At 33.1% G+C, this 24,380-nt stretch overlaps 1 protein-coding gene across 5 annotated transcripts in view; it reads left to right on the forward strand.

The window, feature by feature from the left end:
• LOC124369931 (copper-transporting ATPase 1) overlaps positions 1 to 24,380 on the forward strand; it is a 173,379-nt gene that overhangs the window by 84,904 nt on the left and 64,095 nt on the right. For all 5 annotated transcript variants that reach the window (XM_046828132.1, XM_046828130.1, XM_046828131.1 and 2 more), the window contains 11 exons: positions 2,252 to 2,441; positions 3,310 to 3,543; positions 3,779 to 3,919; positions 5,584 to 5,692; positions 7,837 to 8,090; positions 9,852 to 10,049; positions 12,924 to 13,083; positions 13,610 to 13,778; positions 15,743 to 15,896; positions 16,660 to 16,780; positions 23,563 to 23,705. In XM_046828132.1, the coding sequence (XP_046684088.1) occupies positions 2,252 to 2,441; positions 3,310 to 3,543; positions 3,779 to 3,919; positions 5,584 to 5,692; positions 7,837 to 8,090; positions 9,852 to 10,049; positions 12,924 to 13,083; positions 13,610 to 13,778; positions 15,743 to 15,896; positions 16,660 to 16,780; positions 23,563 to 23,705 (1,873 nt within the window). The remainder of the gene's footprint in view (positions 1 to 2,251; positions 2,442 to 3,309; positions 3,544 to 3,778; positions 3,920 to 5,583; positions 5,693 to 7,836; positions 8,091 to 9,851; positions 10,050 to 12,923; positions 13,084 to 13,609; positions 13,779 to 15,742; positions 15,897 to 16,659; positions 16,781 to 23,562; positions 23,706 to 24,380) is intronic.

Consider the following 24,380-nt stretch of genomic DNA (forward strand, 5'->3'; position numbering starts at 1 on the left):
ACATATTTTTTGTATTAAAATTGAGCATGTAAACAATTAAATGTAGATATTTGCAAATATGAACATAATATTTTGAAAAATCTTCAATATAACTTCATTTAGCCTATGTGAACGTTACATATTTCTGCTAACCTGTACCTAAGTAAATATGTATTTACTTGAAAAACACTCAAGAGAAATTTCCTTTTAAAGTGTATGTTTTCTCTAATACATCACTCATGTCCAACATTTTCCAACTTTTTAATGATTTTAATTTTTTAACCTACAAAAATGAAATAAATGTTACAATTGCATTATTACTATAAATCATTTTGAAACTAATTAAAAACCCCTTGTTTGTATTTCATACTAGTATTTAAATGATTAACTATAGTTATCTGCAAATATAAACATAACACTTTGAAAAAATCTTCAATATAACGTCATTTAGGCTATCTGAAATGACACTTTTTTACGCTAACCTGTATCTAAGTAACTATGTGTTTTCTTAAAAAATACTCAAAAGCAATTTCTGTTTAAATTGTATGTTCTAACTATAACACCACTCATGTCCAATAATTTCTGACATTTCACTTATTTTAATTCTTTAACCTACAGATATTAATTACAAGTTACAATTTCAATGATATTATGAGTTTCTCTAAAACCATTGTTTATCTTCTTTGTATTAAATTTTAGTATTGAAATGATCAACTATAGTCATTTGCAAACATAAACAGTGTCTAGTAGTACATTGAGTTATTGCGGCCTGTTTTATCAATTGGTCTGAGGGACTGCTCTTATACCGCGGCTATAAGACTGGCTCGTAACCACAAGGTGTTGGATTTTGCAGTGCACTGTCTGAGAAACAAAAACCCTAGCAATCTATGACATTAGTTAAATCTTTGGCTGCGCGTTTTACACCAGGCAATGTTGTGACTATACATTTTCTCTAGCTGTCCTATTGTTTCTTGATATTGATTTATGTACTTATAACTTAGTAAAGCTATCTTTACCAGCATAAACAATAGCATCTAAATCTCAATTTCTGCCGGATTCATCTACTTCTAGAACAGGTGGTTGTCTGAAAATCTTAATATGACTCTTCTGGCTGCAATTCTTAGGCTGAATCTTCATCTTGATTCAGTGTTTACGTGTTGATTTTCTGGCTCAGATCAGTGTCCGATAAAATTTCTAGTGGCAGTTTATTGTCCTTCCTTCTTCCAGCCAAGCAAGAATATGAACATCACTCTCATGTTCCATAATTTAAAAAAAGGAATCTACACACTCATAGCAATAAATTATAAACATTCACAATCACAAAATTGTATACACAAAAATCTAACATGAAATGACAACAAGGACACTCACTCCGTTAGAAAAATTCTAACAGCAACAATCGGGCGTCCACTCACATGTTACGACTCCAACTAACAGGTGCGCACCCCCCACTTTGACAACTATTGTCAACTTCTTGGACATTCCACTACTTTTCTTTGTACCAACCCCCAACCAGAAATGCCCCACAAAGACAAAGAAGAGACTAGTATGGTGTATGTTTATGTGTACAGTTGGTGTTACAAATTTTGTTAACAAATATGTTTTAAAAACATGTTTAATAGTTTTTTAAACATTGGAACATCATATACAAAATGTTTGTTTGTACTTAATGTAGAATGCAAAAATAATTTAAGGAATACTTAGGATGTTGACATTAATTCTATGCGTATATTTTAAAGTTTACATCAACATATAACATTACTGTTTTGTAAATATGACATTTTTTGTAAATTGTGTTTTATTTCTTGTGGAAAATAATATAAAACTCGAAAAATTGGATGAGAGTGACATCAGGTTTTGCTGAACCTACTGTAGATTCAGCTGGATGCATAAACAAGTGAGAAATAAACCCTTCTAAGGAACAAAACAGTCAACCGTGTTTTTATATGTGTTTATGTTTAACCATTCATGTCTCATTGAGAGAAAGCAAACGAATTTTCAGATATTGGTAAAATTTTTAAATAATGAATTAATTCCCAAATACGTTGTTAAGTTTTTTTTAGTTTTTTAATGATCTAAAACTGAACATTTGAATGGTAAAATCTGGAATGTATAGAATGGGAATATTTTTATTTTTACAATTTTGCTGTAACCATATTCAAATTATCTCTGAATAATAAATTGAGGATTCTAATTGTGATCTCTTGGCAAGAGTTACTGTAAGCAGTATATATGAAAATGGGAGTTTATATTGTTTTATTGTTGATTACAGGGTTGAAATCAACAAGTGGAGGAATGCATTCTTGTTTTCGCTGATGTTTGGTCTGCCATGCATGATCATCATGACGTACTACATGGGCGTGATGCACTTCCATGCTATGTCACACAAAGACATGTGTTGTGTGGTGCCTGGACTCTCCATGGAGAATCTCATTATGTTCATACTGTCCACTCCTGTGCAGGTCAGTGGCAGAACATTTCTGTGTAGTTAATTAGGATAAAGACATTTTTGAGAATCTATTAACCTGTGTTTAGTGTGCTGCAAATAGAAAATGTTGGAAGGTAAGTCATATAGGGTATTTTAAAAGAAAACATCAGAAACATTTTTGTTATAAGTCCAGAATATCAAATATAAAGCGACACCTCATTGTAGGAACATTAGGACAAAACAACCTTTTTTAAAATATCCAGTGTTATGGGTACATAGGTCAATTAAAAAAGTGTCAGGATTGATATCCTATGTCGACTGATTGTAGGAAAATAAAACTTTGTAGAGTTGAACTTTTACTCTTTAAAACTTGAGTACCATACAGTATTTTTATTGTATGATGGATTATTTTTTGGATATCTCTTGTTTATACCCTCCTTACCACTGCACCTATTCTACCAGACTGGCCACACTGTTAGGCTGCCGGACATGCAACTTGATGTGTGAATGATTGTTCATACAGTCTGATTTGTAAACAGAACATCGTGCAAATATCTGGTCGTATTGGAGCTATGATGATTTTAAAGAAATTCTGTTCATTTTGGACTGATGACACAACTTGATAAGTTACGTGAACAAACATTTTGTTTTTTATGACCGTACACATGTGTGACTAAGTGCCTAGGCAGTCATAATGATAATTTCAATTATTAACGTGTGATTTCAACTGATATAACGTTTTCCTATGGACAAATATAACACTTAATCAGTGCAATTTATGGGTGTAGGAAAATTTGCACTACAAAACACAATTGCGTATCCTTGTTACCTATATAAAATTAATAAATATGTTCAACGCAGCCAGAATGTCTTGTGTTACTTAAAATATTATTCTGTTACAGTTCATAGGTGGTTACCATTTTCACGTTCAAGCATGGCGTGCACTACGTCATCACACTACCAATATGGATGTACTTATCAGTATGGCTACTACCATTTCGTACATCTACTCTGTGGCTATCCTGACGGTGTCAATGAGTCTTAAACAGCCTACCAGTCCCCAGACGTTCTTTGATACACCGCCAATGCTGTTTGTATTCATCTCACTTGGACGCTGGCTTGAGCATATAGCCAAGGTGACCACTTCAATTGCATCTTTAATCAATTGTTATGGTTGTACTAGAAGCACAAATGTCTGAAAACTCATGTCAAAACCTGGATTTTTGCCCTTTTTAATCAATAATTGTATTTTTATGATGTGTATAAGTATTACATGTTATACAAATAGTTGCTCTTATGTGTGCCTAATATATCCATGAATTCCTAATTATTATTTAAATTTAAATTCCAACTTTTATGTGTCTTTTTCAGGGGAAAACTTCAGAGGCTCTCTCCAAACTGATATCTCTGAAGGCCACAGATGCTGTCCTGGTGTCTATTGGAGAAGACTTTGAAGTTCTCTCTGAGAAAACTATATCCGTAGATATGGTACAAAGAGGAGATATTCTCAAGGTAATGATATATCAAGACTATTAGGTATTGTAATGTGAAAATACTGAAACTAGAAATACACGGTTGAATACAGGTACTGGTACTAAGGTATAAGTTATATAGGAAGAGAAAAGTCAAGTAGATATATAAGTAGTGATGGAATTTCTTGAAGTAATTATTTTGTTAAAAAAATGAGTGAATTAAATAATTTTGCTTAAGCAAGCGAAGATCCCTGATACACAAGAAACATATAAAAGTTTAATATCTGATTACACTCACCATTTCAATATGCTTCATTTGGTGATTAGTGATGATTCTATTCAGGGAGACATAGTTCTTTTATTGCCTAATGATACCTTTTGAAACTGAAATGTGTGTTGTCTGGTGTTCAGTAAACACGTCAGCCCAAAGAGTTATCTACCTTCATTGATGTTTCACTGCACAATTGTTTTTATTGCGAGGTAGACAAATTGTTTCCATGTTCTGTAATTGTCATGACCAATGCATAGATGACAAGAAAAGTATGACCTTGGATGTATGAATTAAAGCAAACATATCTGGTACAATTAAAGTGGACTGAATAATTTAGAACATATTTCACCTTCTTAAAATGATATACAACATCAAAAGATAAGTTAATTTAAACCTTACATAAAATACAAATATACTGTTGAAATACACATATGAAGAAAACAATGACAACAACAACAAACTGATCTTGCTTCCTCTTCAAATCATGATAAAGAGAGAAAGCCTAAACTGAATTGGTTCTGTTGAGTATTCATTTTCAGTTAGCTCACCTGACAATACCACATGTATGTATAGTTGTTTACTCTTTTTAACTCTTCGCATGCCACTAATAAATCCATTAACTTTTCTATAACGCCAAAATAAGTTTTGTTTCTCTAAGTTCAAAGCTAATTTTTATTATAACTAAATTATAAATGGTAAAAGCAAAATAGTATAAAAAAGAGCATCTTACTTAAAATTAGCGTATGTTTTGATAAAAATAAAATAAGAAGTATTTACAAGACTGTTTATTTCAAATAAATTTTAATTTCATTGTAAAATATAATTAAACTGAAAGTTTAATTATATTTTACTATAAAATAAGATAAATATTTCAAACTAATCACAACAATACCACACGATGAAGAATAATAACGATATACGTAGTAGACGCACACGCTCAGAATGACCGCGCAAGCATAAACTCTCCAAGAGACTCTATAATATAGGATATAACTGTATTTGGCGTTTTGGTCAAAGTCTATCATTCTAATATATCTGTCTAGGGCTTGAGAAGGGTTAAATATGTTTTTCTACAGTGGTTTTGATGAGTATGATTTGACAAAAATCAGTTTCTTAAAAGCTTCGAATAAGTAATTGAAAATATAATCACACAATTTTACTCACAATAAAAATTTGAGTGATTTAAGGACTTGCGTAAATTGCTCAGCACACCTTCTTCAATGTGTTTTTGGGGAAATGTACAGTAAACATTTGTATGTATAAAAATTAAAAAATAATAGTATATTTTGTCTTTTTAAAATGCATGTGAAATAATAAAGATACTAAATAAGATAAATAAATAATATGTTTCTTGGATGTACACAAGTTACTTAACTGTTTTCCACAAATTCTGGCTTGTATTTCTGTTTTATTAGACAACGTTGTCTGTACAGGTGGTGCCAGGTGCTAAAGTTCCTGTTGATGGTAAAGTCCTGTTCGGCAATTCTACGTGTGATGAATCCCTCATCACTGGAGAGTCCATGCCTGTCTTAAAAAAGAAAGGTAATTTAGCTATACATTCTTTTGTGAACTAAAAAATGTAAAAATCAACTTCCATTTTTACGTTTGCTTAATGGAACAAAATATATAGTTGTATTTTAAAGTTTCGTACCGATTCTTTTACTTCTGAAATTCTGATGCTACGAAAAGAATAATGATTGGGATTATTGCTGTCATTCAAAAGTTAAAATTTATTTGTAGTTTCATGGCGAAATGTATTGACAAAAATTAATTTAAATGAAGAAAGCCACAACGTATATATTTCCTAATCTAATCCTTATGTGAACATCTCAAGTGGGCATGTAAGATAATTTAGAAATTAAATATTTCAAAATTTACTGTAATGATAATTTGTTTATATATTAAAGTTAATAATATGTATTGTTAGGGTGGAAGATCAATAAAAAAGACTCCACATTACCAGAGTTGTTGTGGTCCAATACTGTATTCATTCCCTTCCCCTACTGCCTGGTTTGTTCTTATCAACTAGAATCTTATCAGTTGTTACTAAAGTATTCTTGTGATCGATTCTGAGGATTTTATTAAAAATGCAGTGGGAACTGAATTGGAGCTTTTCGTTTAGTATCACACCATTTTGGTCTTCTTTTTGTAATTGTTTGTAGATTTCATATTCTTCCAGAGTGTCAAAGTTTCTACCCTTATTACATACGTGTAAGACCTCCAGACTATTATCAATATCATTCATGTCATGGTTACTTTCAACAGTATGTTGCTCGAACGATAATTTTTTGTTTATTTTTGCTTGGATTGAAATGATGTTCTTTGAATCTAGTTTTAAGTGCCCAACTACTTTGCCCGGCATATACACTGTTACATTCCTCACAGTTTAATTTGTATACACCAGTTCTGTAAATTCTATTCTCCTTAATGTTATCTATATTGTTTAATTTATTGCGGCCTCTATTGGATGTTTTAAAGGCTAATTTCATGCCCGAGAGTACCAGTCTCTTAAAGAGGGAATGTTGTATAGTTCGACTACACTTAGCACCAATATATGACTTATATGTCCTTGACCGTGACCTTTTGTTTTTACATACCTAATGATGGGACTTTTCCAGTAACATGTAGTGTTAAAACATATTTTAGAACTGATAGCAAGGTAAAGTACCATATATATGTCTGTAATAACAGTTTTGTGGCTGTTAAAAATGTAGATTTATATCAAAGTCAATGTATTTTGATAAGTGTATTTTGTGCTTAATTTTATTATAAGGATTAAGAACAACTTGTCTTGACACCATTCTGCCTCACATCAATCATTGGCTGTGCATTGTGGCAAGTATAAGATATGACAAGAAATACTGGATCACTGGACTATCTACCCTGTAGCTGTGTGGTCGTAAAACGCAATCGCGATTGTAAAACGTGGTTATATGAGGTGTGTTTAAAAAAGTAACAGGAGTTTTACGATAAGGGTGTATTATGGCTTAATTTATGCCCCATTTGTCCTACGGAGTGGTCCTGTGCGGAGCGTGTGCAAACTCTCAGTTTCAGAGAGCGTTCAAACTCGAAAAAAAAAGCTATTCGAATAATCACAAAAATAAAATTCATAGAGTTGTGCAGGCAAGGTTTTAAGGAATTGCAGCTTTTAACTCTCCCGTGTACATTTTGGAAACCGCTTTGTTTTGTATGTATAAGTGTGCCTTAACCAGAGGCTGTGACATACATATGCATGAGACACAAAGTAGAGAATTACTACGAACTGCGAGACACAGAACAGTGATTTTTGAACATCTGCTCTCGCAGGCAGGTGTTAATTTTATTAACAGACTGCTGAATTCCATAAAAATTTCCCTAACGCTCAAGGTGTTCAAAATGCGCCTTAAACACCTTTTGGCGTCACAAGCATTTTATAATGTAGGGGAGTTTTTAGCATTTAACTGGGAGACCACCCAATTACACGACTGATTCTGCTGATTAAAGTGAGTTATATTGGCGAAGAATGGAAGGTGCATAATTGTAAAATTCTACGTGTGAATGTGAATTTTGTGATATGAATGTAAGAAGTTTTGGATTAAAATCCATGACGTTTGCTATGCTATTGTTGCTGCAATAAAACTGATTTGATTTGATTCACTTTCTTTGTATGGTTTTGAAATAATAAGAAAGAACCTGTGGTTTTACAGGAAGTGTGGTGATTGGAGGGTCCATCAACCAGAACGGCTTGTTGCTCATGGTGACAACACATACAGGGGAGTCGACTGCTCTGGCGCAGATAGTGAAACTGGTGGAGGAGGCGCAGACCGGCAAGGCCCCCATACAGCAACTGGCTGACAAGATCGCCGGGTACTTTGTGCCCTTCGTCATCTCCGTCTCCACTGTCACCATTATCACCTGGGTTGTCTTGGGTCATAAGGACATCTCCTATCTTCCACTTACGGTCAGTCACAACTTCCAATAGTTTTTAAACGTGTTGAAGAACAGTCAGTAACTTTGCTGGTTTGAGGGTTTTCACAAATAGAAAACTTTTCAAGATTAGACTTTTCAAGTTATTTAGGTGGTCTTTATCAAAGGAAGGGAGTTTATGGTTACGAATAATTAATACACGTTTCATTCTGTTGCCATTCATATTTTTTTGGGGACATCAAGATCCTGGTAAATTTATCCTGGTGACACTAAATCTTTTGCCTTTCTAAATTCTTCAAGTGCCATTGCTTAAGGAATGTTGGATGTTCAGGTATAAGGTTAAGGCTAGGGAGAAGGACCTGTCTATACTTATGCCCTCAACATATTGATAATCGATTACATAATTTTAGTTGGATTTGAATCAAGTTAATTCTTGAATGATTTATGTGATTTAAGAATTGTATTGGTTTGTTTGGTGATGCTCATTTTTATGGTGCACATCTTCAGTAAAATCCCAATTCCATGGTCATATTTGAATACATAATTTTTTATGTTTTATTCCTCAGTTTAATGTATTTATTTGGAATTTACTTAAAAACATATATTAAAACATATTGCATGTAGATAGTGATACTGTAATGGTTACTAAAATATTGTCAATTCGAAATGTTCGTAGAAGTAGGCTTTATTCACGAAGTATGACACTGAGGTGGTTCTCTGATTAACAGTCTCCTTGAAACACTAAAATAAGAAACAAATCCAAAACAGTCCAAACCTAATAAAACACTATTTGGTGTCCTGTGCTTTTTACTCAGTTGGCGAGTGCCTGGAGCACACTTGGGACTGATATTCGTGGCAGTGTTGCAATCCTGGGGGTTTATCCCATGAATTCTAATATGTATGAATGTGTGCCTTTGTGCAATTATGTGTTTGGCAATTGTATGGAAAGTCAAGAGAATGGATTTAGTATGTAAGATAAATACCACCAGAAAGTGGTTTTAGTATTGACCAATGCAATACAATGCAATATATTACGCATGTAAGTAAGTACCATTTTGAAATTTCGCCACTGCACCACTGCATTCAGTGTTCCGCGCTTGTGCAATGTCTATCTTCATCTGTTAGCAAGCCACAAATGCAACTGAGGTAAAAATTTATCGTTTTTACATCTGTTAATGCGTATTTCAAATGCCCCGACAATTGAGAATATTGACTCAAACCAACTTTATTTTGGAATATTGCCAATATATTGACTGTGCAGTATGTGCTGTTATTGATTTTCTTGGTGCTAAAGGCGTGAAAACAGTTGAAATTTGTCAGTATTGTGAAGTGTACAGACAAAACATTATTAGCGATGGAATGATATTCAAATGGGTAAGTGTTTTAAAAGACGGACAAAAGAATGTTTATAATGAGAAACGGAGTAGACTACCATCAATGATCAGCAACGATTTTGCAGTAAAGGTACTTCAATAAGTTAAGTACTCTAGTGAATTATTTTGTAAATTAACTAATGTAACTCCTTACCCATCTACATCTTTAAAAACCACCATTAACTTGTCTAAAGATTATTATAGTAGTTTAAACTTTTTAAGTACTAGTATCTGTTTTGTTTATTATAAATGTACCAGCTAGTTTTAGAACTGAAATTTCTTCTTCAAGCTTCCAAGGATGTCAGGAGTTTTCAATAAATATGTGGTCTCTTCTTGAAACTATAGTTTATTACAACACTTTATAATATGTACATTAATAAAAAAATGTATTAATTGATTACTTATGTATGCATGAATTGCAGCCGATGGAGAAGGAAGGACTGAATAGGGAGGAAATCATCTACCAGTACGCATTCCGGTGTGGACTGAGCGTCCTGGCCATAGCATGTCCCTGTGCCCTGGGTCTGGCTACCCCGACAGCTGTCATGGTCGGCACTGGTGTGGGTGCTCTCAACGGAATACTCATCAAGGGAGCGGAACCTCTGGAAAATGCTCATAAGGTGGGTTTTATAGCCTATCGAATGCCTACTGCTGCAGTGTCATAACAGATTCATAGTCAGATATCCGGTATAACGTTTTGGGTCCATCCAATAATACAAAAATGCATGGCTAGTCAGCAAAGATTTACAGGGTTTTTCAGGGAAACAGCTACATTTTAAGACAACAACAACAAGTCATATATTCATCATATTACTTTTATTTTTGCTTTTACCATAATGATTATCAGCCTATACATCAGAGAAGTCATAGTCCATGTTGACAAAGAGCAATTGGAACGAGGCCATGACTTCCATACTTACAACACCCGCCATGCTTCAAATTTTCACCTGCCATTACATCACACTGCACTGCTTGAAAGGAAACCATCCTACATGGGCAGAAAAATCTTCAACCATCTTCCTGAAGATATAAAAATGCTACAAGGACAGAGACTGAAGACAGCACTGACCAAATGGCTCTCTAGCTGTCCATTCTACACCATGGATGAGTTCCTGAACTGGAAAAGAGAAGAGCAATGCTCTCAATAAAAACTAACCATGTAATATTTGACGCCATTGCATCTCTTGATGGTTTCTAAATAAAGAATTGGTCTATTTTCTTATAAAACGAGTATCCAGAATAGATGCCTTTTGCTTGAAAAATGAATAAGTAGACAGATATACATTGTAATACTTATAAAATGTATTTTGTACTTAAAAATTTTAGAAATGGTTGCCTGTAAAGTCGGTTTTACGGGCGAAGATTTTACGTGACAACGTCTTTTTCTCGGTAGAATATTTATTGATATGAATATTATTAAATTGCACAATAGGAACAAGGAATTGAATGGAAATAAGAATTGCACAAATTTTAACTATAGAAATATATTTTGTTTACTAAAACATTGTACATAATTTGAAATTAATTAAAATTTGTTATTGTAAATGGTAAAGTTGAATAAAACATTTACTAAAATTGGAATTTGAAACTCTTGCTAAACACAGTTAAATTCTAACTCCGCGCGTGGTGATTGGTCGGTTTAGTTCGTTTGTTTGGTCGCACTGTTATGACAGGTTAGAGGTTATAATTTGTTATTTTAAATGTTTGACTAGCAATACGCGCTGTTTCTTCTCAATCGACTGAATTACGATTGATTGCAGAGTGATTTAAACTAATAATTTACTTAACACTATCAACATTTGTCAATAGTATGACATAACCTATAAACTCAGTTTCTCAACTTTTGTGTCAATCTAACAATTAATCAATCAATCATAGTTTACGATAATGAAATATCAGTGTACAATTATTTACCTTTATTGTTGTAGTTGTTGTAAATGACGAATCTAAGCACTCCACATTTTCATGAATAAACATAGTTATCTGCTTTATCCCATGCGGCGGACCCACAGTTATCTGCTTTATCCCGTGCGGATCCCGTGCGGCGGACCCACTGGACGGGCATCGTAACGTTACCGGGCGTTACACTTTTTCATGAGTGACTCCGAGCCGCAACCTAATTTAAGACGTTGTCACGTCAAAAATCCAAATAATCCCAAACCATGATGAAGAATATTAAGATATAAATATACCTGTATTTTTATAGAGGAGATATTTATAAACAACTACATCAAGTATATCGTAAACATCTGTTTACTATCAAGCAGCTGTTGTCCGCGCATGGACATAGTAGATGTATGTATAAATGTAGAAATACAATACGCAAACTTGAAGTAAAATATTATTTACAAAACTTTGTTATTTTGGTTATCTGTATAAATTATTTTGTACACAAAGTATTTTTTCTTTTTACTGGTGTGCAGCAATCACCATTTCATAAAGACAATGTAAACATGACAATCCACGTAGGAATATAGATATAGAATATAAAAATTTCAAGTTAAATATTATTTAAACAACAATATTTCTTTACTTATTTATTTACCATATCTACCTATAGTTTTGTTGTGAACATTGGATAAAATAAATATGCTATGAAGTAAATATATTTCCTTTATTGTATAACCTTTGCTATATCGGAAGTTCACTGTATTCACTACAGCCACTAACTTAGGAGGTAAACTTAGGAGTATTGACCATTGTAAAGTTTGACATTATAAAAAGTGTATGAATATAAATGTGCCTACGTTAAAAGAAAGTTAATTTTAATCAGTTGGATTACTACTTTATGTTTTTGTTTTGTGATTGTGGAAAATAATTTACCACAACATTTTTTTAGGCTACCCAATTATTGTATGTAGGTATTAGGGTATTATTTTATTCTATTCAGAAATTCTTTGAATCCATAAAACTGTTAATGTGATATTTTTTATAAGATGATTGTTATGTTAGATTAAGTTATAGATTGACCTTTTGCTATAGTTACTCGTACTACAGTTGGTCTAAATTATTTTTCTGACTTTTAGAGTTTTTTAGATTGTTTAAATTTTATTGTATGCTGACATTATCCTAAGTTATTAATATAATTTAATATAGCGGATTTGTCTATTGCTTGAATGTAAAGTATAATGACAATAAAACTCTTATTTAGTTATTTATCAGATTGAAGGTTTCAGTTTAGAGCTATCTAGTCATTAATTGACTAGAAATACAGTAACAATTCTTCCATGTTTTCTAGACAAACCAATATAATTTATTAATTGAATTTTCACTATTTTTAACTTATTAAATGTGAGGAAATTATATCTGACAAAAAATATGTTTTAAAACACACTTAATGTTGATTTTTTTATGAAAATGCATTAAAACCTATGGGATTCCAAAATGTTTTCTAACAGTGTTCGAAATAGCTAAAGGCATTTCTAGTCTCTAAAAGGTGATATTTGTAGTATGTTACTATTTATTCTTACCAACCTTTCAATGTTGTAAATCAGGTGAAGAAGATCCTACTGGACAAGACCGGGACAGTGACATACGGAACTCCCATGGTGTCTCGCCTCTGCCTGTTCGTGGATAGCTCCACATTCAATATATCTCAGTTGTTGGCCATCGTGGGGACTGCAGAGATCAACAGTGAACACCCCATTGCTTCAGGTAACACTCGGACTCATGCTGTTACTAATTTTAATTCATCGGTTGGAGTTGGGGTTCTTTCCCTACGTATCAAAGGTTCTTGCTAGCCTCAATAAGAGTGTGCCACCCCCTGCCTGCTTTGACTGGAGAGGCTGGTTCAGAGCTGGTCTCCCCTTCTTCCGGGGGGACATAATCTTAAATCATGGTCAGCTAACCATATACAGACAGTCTTTTGGCTTTAAGTGGAAGATTTTCTGTCTGCTTATATAGTTGTTCGATAATTTTATAACTTTAATTTGTGGTACTTGACTTGGTGAGGACTTATGGAAGTGTGTCAACCTAGCGAAACAATGCACATTGGCTCTTGACTTCTAGATTATTATGACTCAAGAAGTTCCAAAACAAAAGAAAATATAAGTTATGTACTGTGTATGATAGCGAAAGTAATGATGAATGCTGTGTTTGTAGGAAACACAAGTTCATATATTAATTTTTGTATGATAATGACTGATAAATTAATGAAGTGTTGTCAATGAAATGATTACAGCGATGGTGACATTTGTGAAGGAAACTATCCGAAATGAAGTGACGGGACGTTGTACGAACTTCCAGACTGTTCCTGGGTGTGGTCTCAAGTGTTCTGTCTCCCACATCGCCGCCATGCTTCAGGCTGCCTCCATGTCAGAGAAGATTTCCAACTTCAACAATCAAGTTAGGTACGTTCACCAGATTTACATTAATTTAACTTAAGATGTAGTAACATTAACTTAAAAATATTAGTAGACTGTCCATTCTGTTCATAAACGGATTCACAATAATTAGTCGAACAAACTTTGACCGATCCAGCTGCGCTAGTGATAAACAATAGAGTCTTGGTAATATAAATCTAAGTGAGAATTGCTGCAAAATACTGTAGGGTGTATATTAATTATTTGACTCGGTATGACCAACATCTGATGTGGAAGGATCAATCGTCTGAACACATCAATCCAGAACACAGCTAAGCTAGAGAATCAATTCTTTGTTTGAAGTTTGTTTTTGACGATGGAAGGATTGTGAAGGAAACAGGATTTTCCGGACATTTGCCATCTCGTTTAGTGATACAAAAAATCAGTAACACTACATTCCGAGATCTTCAATCTGATCTCTTCTTCAGGTAAATAACTAACCTAACACATAATTACAAACTAAGTTAAAATAAACAAATCATACCAGAGCGTTGTGACACACCTATGTCAGGAATCACAACCACCATGTTATGTGTCAACTTCACTAACTCTAAAACATACACTTAATAAAAACTAAACTACAGAATACAGGTAACAATAGGTCTGCATTCGCCGACCAACCACCTATGACTGAGAGAAAGATAAGAGGAAGATTGTCTTGTAATATTGGGCAGCTGTCTTGATGGTTTGTCCAAGGTTTTACAGACATTTTAGGATTGGACTGTCATTAAGGATATTCTAAGGCTAATCCAGAGGACTTCCGTAACCCTAATATCTAGAAAGATGATCACAATCATATTGCATGATCAGATTGTTGGGCAGTGCCAACAGCATTCAAGGAAAAACAACAAACCTCATGCTAGGGGGCATTTGATTGTTATGCTCTCACATATTCCTATAAATCCTAGGAATATAAGGTAGAGGGATGAGCATTGGATCAGGAAACACTGTGAGGAAGTGGACAAAAGTTCTGCGTTTAAGGACTAGAAGTTTGTTAACTGAGGACTAAGGATGAAAAATTCACATTTCTTTATGGCCAATTACGTAATCCTGATGCATTTTTGTTCTCGAGATGTCCCTCTTGGTGAATGTGTTTTGACCATATATAGATTGGTATCAACACAACTTGAAATTTTTCTCCATAAATTTATGAGTAACTGACAAAAGCAACATATTTGCTCCATGAAAATAGGCAAATACTTTGGTCTAATGATGTTCTAGTCTTAAAAGTTGTTGCCAGCCCCTGTCATTTATGGCTGTTTCTCAATATCTATAATGTATACTGGAAGATACTCATACTTTTGCCGATGTCACTTGTACTCACCATTGTACTGATTGCTTTAAATGTTGGACGTGGCGGGGATTTGCATAAAACCATCAAAATAGCCAAAACTTGTGTAAGAATGAGGCAAGGATCGTATCATCGATCACACCAGCAGCCAGTTATGGAAGTAATGAAAGCTGTGTGAAAAACTTTAACTACTTGTCATTAAGTTCTAAACCTATAGTATTGAAGTGACTCTTGGTTTGAAAACGTGTAGTGCGGCAAATCGGGTTGATATGCTCTAAGTCTTGCAGTGAACCTTCCAGGTTCTTGATTACCTACTCATCATGGTGAGGAATTAGCTGAGGAAAAGGGCTAAGACCAGTAATATACTGAAGATAAGAGGAAAATATGTGCTGCTGAGAGATTAGTCATTAGACCAGCTTTTTGAAAAATCTTATATGATAGTCTGTCCATAAATGATGATAGGTGTGTTTCTAAGTTGGTTATGTAACTAACATCACTGTGGCTATCACTGTCTGGAATGTTCTAATAATCAAACTTTTAAGTTAATTATTATAGTTACGAATAAAACTATGCATATGGAGGCATATAGTCTTCTGCCTCATCTGCATAGTGTAAGCAAGATCTCAGCAGCCTATACTATATACTCTGTGGTATTGTACAGGTCAGCATCATCAGAGATCAAGATGATGTTGAATGGGATTATTGTGGATGTGGTGCCACCCGAAACATCAGCAGCCTCTAAGTCACTTCAATTGGAACGTCTTTTGACCATTAACTCGACGGACAATCCGATATCAACCCAAGACTCTTATGAGGTAATCTACACTATTCTGCATGTTACTGTTGTTTTTCTCAAAAGTCTTGAGTTTTAAATTTCAGTAGTTTAGAGTTAAGTGAATAAAGCTTTATTTTACCTATTTTTCAACCAGTAATTGCAAAATATTTTTAAATATCAATGGAATTTTTGTATGTAAAGAAACGTTATTCTTTCCATATGTTAACCAGTGTTATGTTGAGTTTTAATATTTGGGAATATTTCCTTGTAGTGATTTAGCATTCGGTTAATAAGTTCATTTTCCAAAGGCTCACGTTACAGGATTAAGAAACGGTCCATTGATTAAGTATCAGATCTTCACTGACTGTTTACAATTAGTCGTACTATGTCACAATCAGAAGCATTGGATAATATACAATGTGAGTACTGAACTGGCTAGTTCAATAATTGCTGCAGCTTATGCTGTTATTTTAAATACAGATTTATAACGATAAATTATATAGGAAACAAGTAATGAATGTTGAATCTTGGCAGAGATTACAACTTAAGCAGGAAGGGAGTAATTTGGAAAAATAGTAATTCACATAATTATCAAATCCTAAACTGTAAAAAGTGTTTGGAGCACCAATATCAATATTACAATCAAGTGGAAAATACTAAATCTCATCAGCTAGACGTCTATATGCTAAGAAATCAACGACTTGTAGAATTGAAATTAACATATTTATATGTTGTACGATTAATGTTGCTAAGGTAATTTAAATTTGACTAAACCTGTGGAACTCACCAACATTAGTGTTCAGGTGGTGATTGGAAACAGAGAATGGATGCTGCGGAATGGAATAGAACTGCACAGTGACACTGAGCGCAAAATGTCAGAGGAGGAGGAATCGGGCCACACGGCTGTCCTTGTGGCAATAAATGGTAGGTTCCTTTATCGTTAAACAATCATAGTAATTTAAATGTCAAACTCCTGTATATTGTAGATGCAACTCCAGTCCCACCTCCTTCCCTTTGTTTGTTTGTATTAAATGCTTTTCATTTAAAATATTAAAATGCCAAATGCTCAGTGAAGAACGTATTGTGATGTAATGTTATTTTACATGTAGTGTGAAACACAACACTAAATCTCACATTTTGATACAGTCTAATGCAATGTTTTATGCCGGTGTCTCTTGATTTTTAGTTTGATATTTTCTTTTAAATGTGCAATTAACTGCACGTAAATGACTGTTGAATGAATGAATATTTATTTCTGAATAATACAAATTAAAATATACATGCATCTTACATTACACTTTTATTTTAAAACATAAATGAAGATAGTAATTATGTATGAAAATAAAAATAAAAAGAACAAATATAAATGTTACTGGATACAGTTCCATTAGGGAAAATAGGGTCTACATGGGCAAGAAAGCCTGTCTGTATGCCTAACCCATTATGGTGCCGATAATTGGTATGAATTTCAGTACAAAAATTAATTGTAATAGATTAAAATTTATAAATTACTAGCAGACCCGACAGACGTTGTCCTGTACACACTTATAGAACTTATTGAATATAAAATTTTAATTAAGTAACTTCTAGATAAAAATGTATAACAACATAGACTATCTAAAATACGAAATAAGTACCTATTCCCTATAGGGCTGAAGTATACTAAGTGCCCTCCATCACAATCGAATTATTGATATTTCTGAATAGCCTATCTGAACTACTAAAATGACGATCCGAATAAGATTATAGTTATTTAAAGGCTGAAGTATAATAAGCGGCCACCATCACGATCGAATTATTGATATTTTTGAGTAGCCTATCTAAACTACTGAATTACATTATAGTTATTTAAAATTACAGTATAGTATCGGAACTGGCCAACAGAATTTAACCCTTATAACCCGGGCGGACAATTTAGTGTCCGCCGATTTCATGTTTTGAAATAAAGTATATTGGCTCAAGAAATATGTATTTAATTGGGTTTATAGTTTTTTGTAGTTTATTGGTGATTTAGTAATCAATATAAATAATCTATTTAAAAGTCTTTGACTTTTTTTTATTCTAAATACTGAGTCGTCAGGTGTCAGATGGTGGAGCAGGTGATAGTGGTGTACAGGGTAGGCCTAGGGCAGGACTTTTTCTTCTTTCATAAATTACCTGGTAACAAAGTGAAAACTTGTTGGGTTTGTTCTGATAAGGGCACCAAATGTAACATGAGTAATAGAAAGAGATCAAGAACTGTCTGTTCTCTGCCAAAAGGGCTGCCATCCAATGTGTTTGCCCAAACACATTTGCAATTAGGCCTACCAGATTAAAAAAAAAAAATGTAAATATATAAAATAGTTTTTGTAAAAATGTGTAAATAGATTTTGTGACTTAGTGATAGTGAAAAAAACTTCATTGGTTCAATGATTGGAACTCCTTTTGATGCTATTGGTGAGTGATTTGTATTTGTTTTTATTTTTCCAAAAATTGGCACATAATAATTTTATTTTATTTTATTATAAAATTATTTTTTGTTCCCCAAAGAGTATGAAATTTTGATATGTTATAGCTAATTAAATGCAGAACTGAAATATTTGGTTCTCCATAATAAAGTTTTTATCATTTCTAAAAGTTTTAAGGCTTAAAAGTTATTTTTTAACATTTTTAAAAGTTTATAAACATAAAAAACATGTAATAGCTAATTATTAAACTGCTTTGATAAACTTTAAAATTCTTTATTTAGTAATAAATTTTAATTCTGCGTATTTTGGTACCAGAAACATTACAATAGCCTGAGTAGAAATCAGAAAACTAATTTGTTATAAAAAAACATACAAAAACAAAGCAGTGAGCATGCAGCAGTTTTATGAGACTTTCATAAAATTGGTACGGCAGTTTTAAGAGAACATTGTTTTTTCTCCCGGGTTAAAAGAGTTAATTTATCTAAAATACTAAATAAGTAATCCCTATAGGGCTGAAGTATAATAAGAGGCCACCATCACAATCAAATTATTGATATTTCTGAATAGCCTATCTAAACTACTAAAATGACGATCCGAATTAGATTACAGTTATTTAAAGGCTGAAGTATAATAAGAGGCCACCATCACGATGGAATTATTGATATTTCTGATTAGCCTATCTAAACTACCGAATTTCGCTATAGTTATTTAAAATTACAGTATAGTATCAGAACTGGCCAACAGAATTTAATTTAAAACCAATTCCTACACTATTAACAATAGTTATTCACATATGTGATTTTTATGCTACTTAACCCTTCATCGGGCGCTAAACGGAGTTTTCCTCCGTGTATTTTTTATTATTAAAAATAGTACTACTTTTCTGATGTTGGCAGTCGTTTCCCGCAGTGTACTTCACGAGCATCTTTCAGGGAAGTGAAACAATAGCCTCCCGCTTATCTTTGTCAAAATCTGTCAGTATGACGTCTACTTCCGTACGAGACTGGACGATTCCTCCGTGAGCGCCCGATGTTGTGTTTGTAGTGCTTGGACGAAATCTCTGTGAGCGCCTTATTGTGTTTAGTTTTTATGTAGTACTTATCCGTGTGCGCCTAAATGTGTGACCTGTGATGGTTTCTTTTTAAGTTTTACAATATATTTTATTTGAATTTTGTGAAATGGAGAATGAAGACGAGAGACTTGTCAGTACAGTACCTGTGTGCTAGGGAACATTTCAGTACTGTTTATGGAGTGAACATTGTCGTTATAATAACCAGAAGGAAAATGTTTTGAAACTTTGTGTAGTATAAAAAAAAATTTAGTAAAAAATAAATTTTTGAGTAATAATTGATATTACATTGTATAATAACTCAAGAATTGAAGTAAGTTGTTTTTGTAAGAAGTTAAAAATTAAGTTAATTTCCATATATTATTACAGTAGGTTAAACATTTTTACAATTAATTGCATTATTCCTTAAAATAAATCATGTTGCTACTATACAATAACATTTTTTAAGATTTTGAATTTCTTATTTGGAAAATTCATTACATAAGAGAGTAATTTTTATTTAACTTCTAAAAATGAATATATTACATTGTAATTAAATCCGTAAGAATATTTAAACAAATAAAAACAGTTTAAACGACTATGATATCCATTATTCGCTAAACTGGAGGAAACCTCCGTGAGCGCCTAATGGTGTTTCTAATTAATTTTAAGCGCCTGATGGAGGGTTAATTTTTGAACTTATGTGACCAATTTTGACTGCAGATTAAAAATGTAAATTACAACAAATTATTTTAATTCCAATTAGTTTAAAACTGTTAACAATAGTTATTCACACATAGAAACACAACCTTTTGATTTGTATGCTATTTAAGTTATTTGAGGTAATGCGACCAATATACTCACTTCAATAAATTTGCAATAACTTCAATAAATAACTATAGTTTTTTTATGTACTTCAAACATCTTCAATCTGTATTAATGTAATATTACAATTAGCACTCACACAATAATTACACAATGAAATACAAAACAACACACCAATTTGATAGCAGCACAAACTGTCGGGAAAACCTGGAATTAAAATTGAAAAACATTTGAAACTGCGATCGTAGCGCATTCTGCTGGATCCAATGTAAAACATTCCAAGATCAACAGCAATTTATTTATAAATAAAAAATTAACTGATCAATCGCTGCAAACGGAATATTTACTACAAATTTCAGTTAAAAGCATATTTTACTAAAACTTCCAATTTTATATCTGGATAACCTCTATCCTCCAAAGTGAGTACAGAATATATTGAAATAAGAAGTGGTGTTATTTTTATATGTTTATGTTTACTCTATGCTTTCAAGACTATAATTAATTAAACATATGGCTGTGTTATAATATTATAATGTTTACATTGAACAATTGGTGAAACTTCATCTTTGCAATCTGCATTACACTACTGATCAAGCACTTTATAATAACGTAATATTTTCTACAATTTAAATGTAAGCAAATTTTTATGCCTCTTTGTTGAACTTAAGCTGAAAGTGTTAACAGTGCTGTTAAGTAACAGTTCACTTTGTATTACGTGTCGTAGCGCAGTCTGGCGGATCCAATGTAAAATATTCCAAGATCAACAACAATTTATTTATAAATAAAAATTAATTATATAAACAATTTAAATTGGACCGAATTGTGAATCTAAACCATTCTCGGATCCACCTGAAGACACACAAAAAGTTTCATTAAAATCGGTCCACCCGTTTAGGAGGAGTTCAGCCCCATACACATGCACACAAGAAATATATATATATATATATATATATATATATATATAAATTATGTTAATAGGTTTAGTGGATGGTTTAGTTAATGATAACATCAACCTCTTTAAGCTACAAAAATAATGAAAATAAATAATATATTAAATTTAATAATTAAAAGCTATATCAGTTGGATGAACTTATTATCATCCAGGGACAGATGGATATACAATGCACAATGTGATGACTGATGGGTAAGTGAGGGGAGCAAGGTTAGTTCCGCTTGTTACCCAGTCACAATGATGGCCTCGACTTCCTCTTCACTGAGACTGATAAGCCGTTGTGATACTTTCCTTTTAAAAGCCGACAATGTCCGTCTTTGAAAAAGTTCTTCGTCTTAATATTTTAATAAGCATAATTTCCAAAATAAGTTGTTCAGAACAACGTGTATGGAAACAATGAAATGGGTTAGTAATAATATTTCTCAAAAATTATCTGGCATACCTATTTATTATATCTGAACCTGTCATAAATACATAGACATTCTTCTAACCATTCTAAATGAACATTGAAAGTATCACAACTGTTGGGGCTATTTATATTTTTAAATACTTAGTATATAAGAAATAAGAGAGGTGGAGAACTAAAGTTGCTAACATAACTCCTTTTAAGTTTCTAGAAGCTCACTACGTATAGAGCTATTATAAAAAAAGTATATTTTAAGGTGAAATGAGCCCACAGAATTGAATTTTAAAATGACTGTAATTAACAAAATGGCGGACAACAGTCCTCTTCTCCTTGATCGAAAACTTCCTTCTCATTCGTTTATTAAGTGTGCGGTGCTTTCTTAGGAGTTTAGGCCTAAACAAATTAAACTATAAATATTTAGATCATACTTAAAGTTTTAATTGTTAACTATAACTAACCAACAAAAAAATTGCACTGTTTTTTTTTAAAGTTTAATGTTGTTATTCTCTATAAACTTAAATCTTTCTGCCTGTGACCTAAAGTCTAAGTATGATGCATGAGGGTTCGTCTAAGGGGCAAACTTATATATATATATCGATCTGTGGACTCTGTTGTGTAGCTAGAAGACATAGTTCATTTCCCTGTAGTCTCTCAGTTCTTCAGAATCAGAATCACTTTATTAACTTGAAAATTGAAAACAGTTATGCGTCAGAATATACATACAATACATGATTGTCATTTATGGTTGATAGAGTTTTAGTCTAAAGTCTGGTTGATCTCTGGTGAATTCTTAAACAGTGTAGATAGGATGTTCCAAGTACCACGAATCAAGTTTCCTCTTCATTGCCTTTCTGTTAGTTGTTTGAAGGAAGGTGGGAGCTGGGAGCTGATTGTAAAGTCGTGCTCCCATTGTTGAAGGTTTCTTGTCATGAAGGGCAGTTCGATGTCTGACTGACGGTATCAGAGACGCATTCCGGGTATTGTAGCAATGTGGTTGTGTTACCTTGGTAAGTCCAAGCTTGTCCACATGTAGAATGAGTTCTTGGATATACAGTATATGGCAGTGACTGTCTTTATTTTTAGTTGTTTCAATGCTGGTCTACAGCTGTCCCTGGAATCCAGATTGGCTAGAGATCTTACAGCCGATTTTTGTATTTTCAGCACTACACCTTTTCACCTTTTTATTTTTTTTTAATCCACCTGGGATTCCCCCTCACAATCTTAAGTTGAAAGTTGGTGTTTTATAATGCTTCCAACACGTAAAAAGTAGTTGGTGTTTTTTTAATGTTTTGTTTGTGCAATATAATTCCTTTGAAACTTTACAATCTTTATTTGCAGACTGGTTAAAGCTTTACACAGAAACGTTATTAAAACAAAAATCGTCAGAGGTTGTGGCACGGGGAAAATAGTTTTTCCACATAGAATTTCCTTAATTTCACCCAACTACTATCACCTTCAGTTTAAACTGCTTCTGTGCCCTGTTATGGTACGTTTTGCCATGACAATAAAAACAAAGTACAAGGTCAGTTTTTGAAGGTGGTAGGAGTGGACTGAAGGAATGACTCCCGCCTGAGTTTGGTAATAATACGAACAACTACATATTATATTATCACATATTTTATTAGTAATATAACTTGTGTGCAAATATATTGTTTATTAGGAGGTTTTATAAATGTCTGTGTTTTTTTGTTTAGAGTTCAATTATCAGAAGTCTCATGTTCTTGCTGATGTTAGCGATAATATTATTTTATCTCTTAAAATCTAACAAAAGTTATTGTCACACACATGCTATTTTTACCGTATCAAAGCAAGGGTACTTTCAGCTAGTGAAATATTTGTCATTATTTAATCATCAAATAATAGTGACAACATCTTATCAACCGATCGTCACCTGGAAATACCATGGGTAGCCTGTAGTGAGCTGCCATCCAAAAGGGTCAATATTACTTACAAAATTAGTTTTTTGTTTGTTATATTTTAATCGTTCCAATTGTTTAAACTATTAGATTACAAACCTGTTGCTTGCAGGTATCCTAGTGTCGATGTGGAGTGTGGCAGACATTGTGAAGCCTGAGGCCCACCTGGCTGTCTATACACTTAAGCGACGGGGCCTGGAAGTGATACTGTTGACAGGAGACAACCGTAAGACTGCCACTGCCATCGCTCGGCAGGTTCGAATCATTTCACTTAATCATTTTGTTACTACACACTCTACAGAATATATTATGAGATCTACGTTTATTAAATAGTAACTATTACGAGAAAAAGGTAACACATGTATAAGGAAAACGAAACAATAAGTACAAATAAATTATTTATTGCTGTAAATAAATAACATTAAAATCTAATTATAAATGAGCTGCTTTGAAAGCGACCTGCACCAAAATTTCTTGTGAATAGGGGGAGGGAGGAGTCAGAGCTCGACCACGCTTGCCGCCACCCCCTCTTTCACTGCTCGATCTATTTCTTTTACAAGACACAAGTGGGAATTGAGTGCTTTGCTTCCCTGCGTTGGTGGTTTGGAGCGTCACGCTATGTTTTGTTATTCTCGTTGTTATGGAATAACAAATATTATTATTTATGTTAAGAATATAGTCCATTGAATCTATTTAATATGTTAGTATAATTAAAAAGTATTTTAACACATGTTTATTGTTAGCAGCTCTTGTTATTATTACTGGGTTTGTAAAATAGCTGTTATGCAACACATCTCTATGAGTGGTAAAGTGGCGACTGAGGAGTGGTTGGTAAGGAATATGGAGTAGAAAGTGAGTCTGCGCTTCTTCTCCCTCTCCACATCTCTCTCTCTCACTCCCCCCCCCCCACTGTTCACTTAGCAGGTCGCT

This window comes from Homalodisca vitripennis, chromosome X, assembly GCF_021130785.1.
Source record: "Homalodisca vitripennis isolate AUS2020 chromosome X, UT_GWSS_2.1, whole genome shotgun sequence".
Lineage (NCBI taxonomy): Eukaryota > Metazoa > Arthropoda > Insecta > Hemiptera > Cicadellidae > Homalodisca > Homalodisca vitripennis.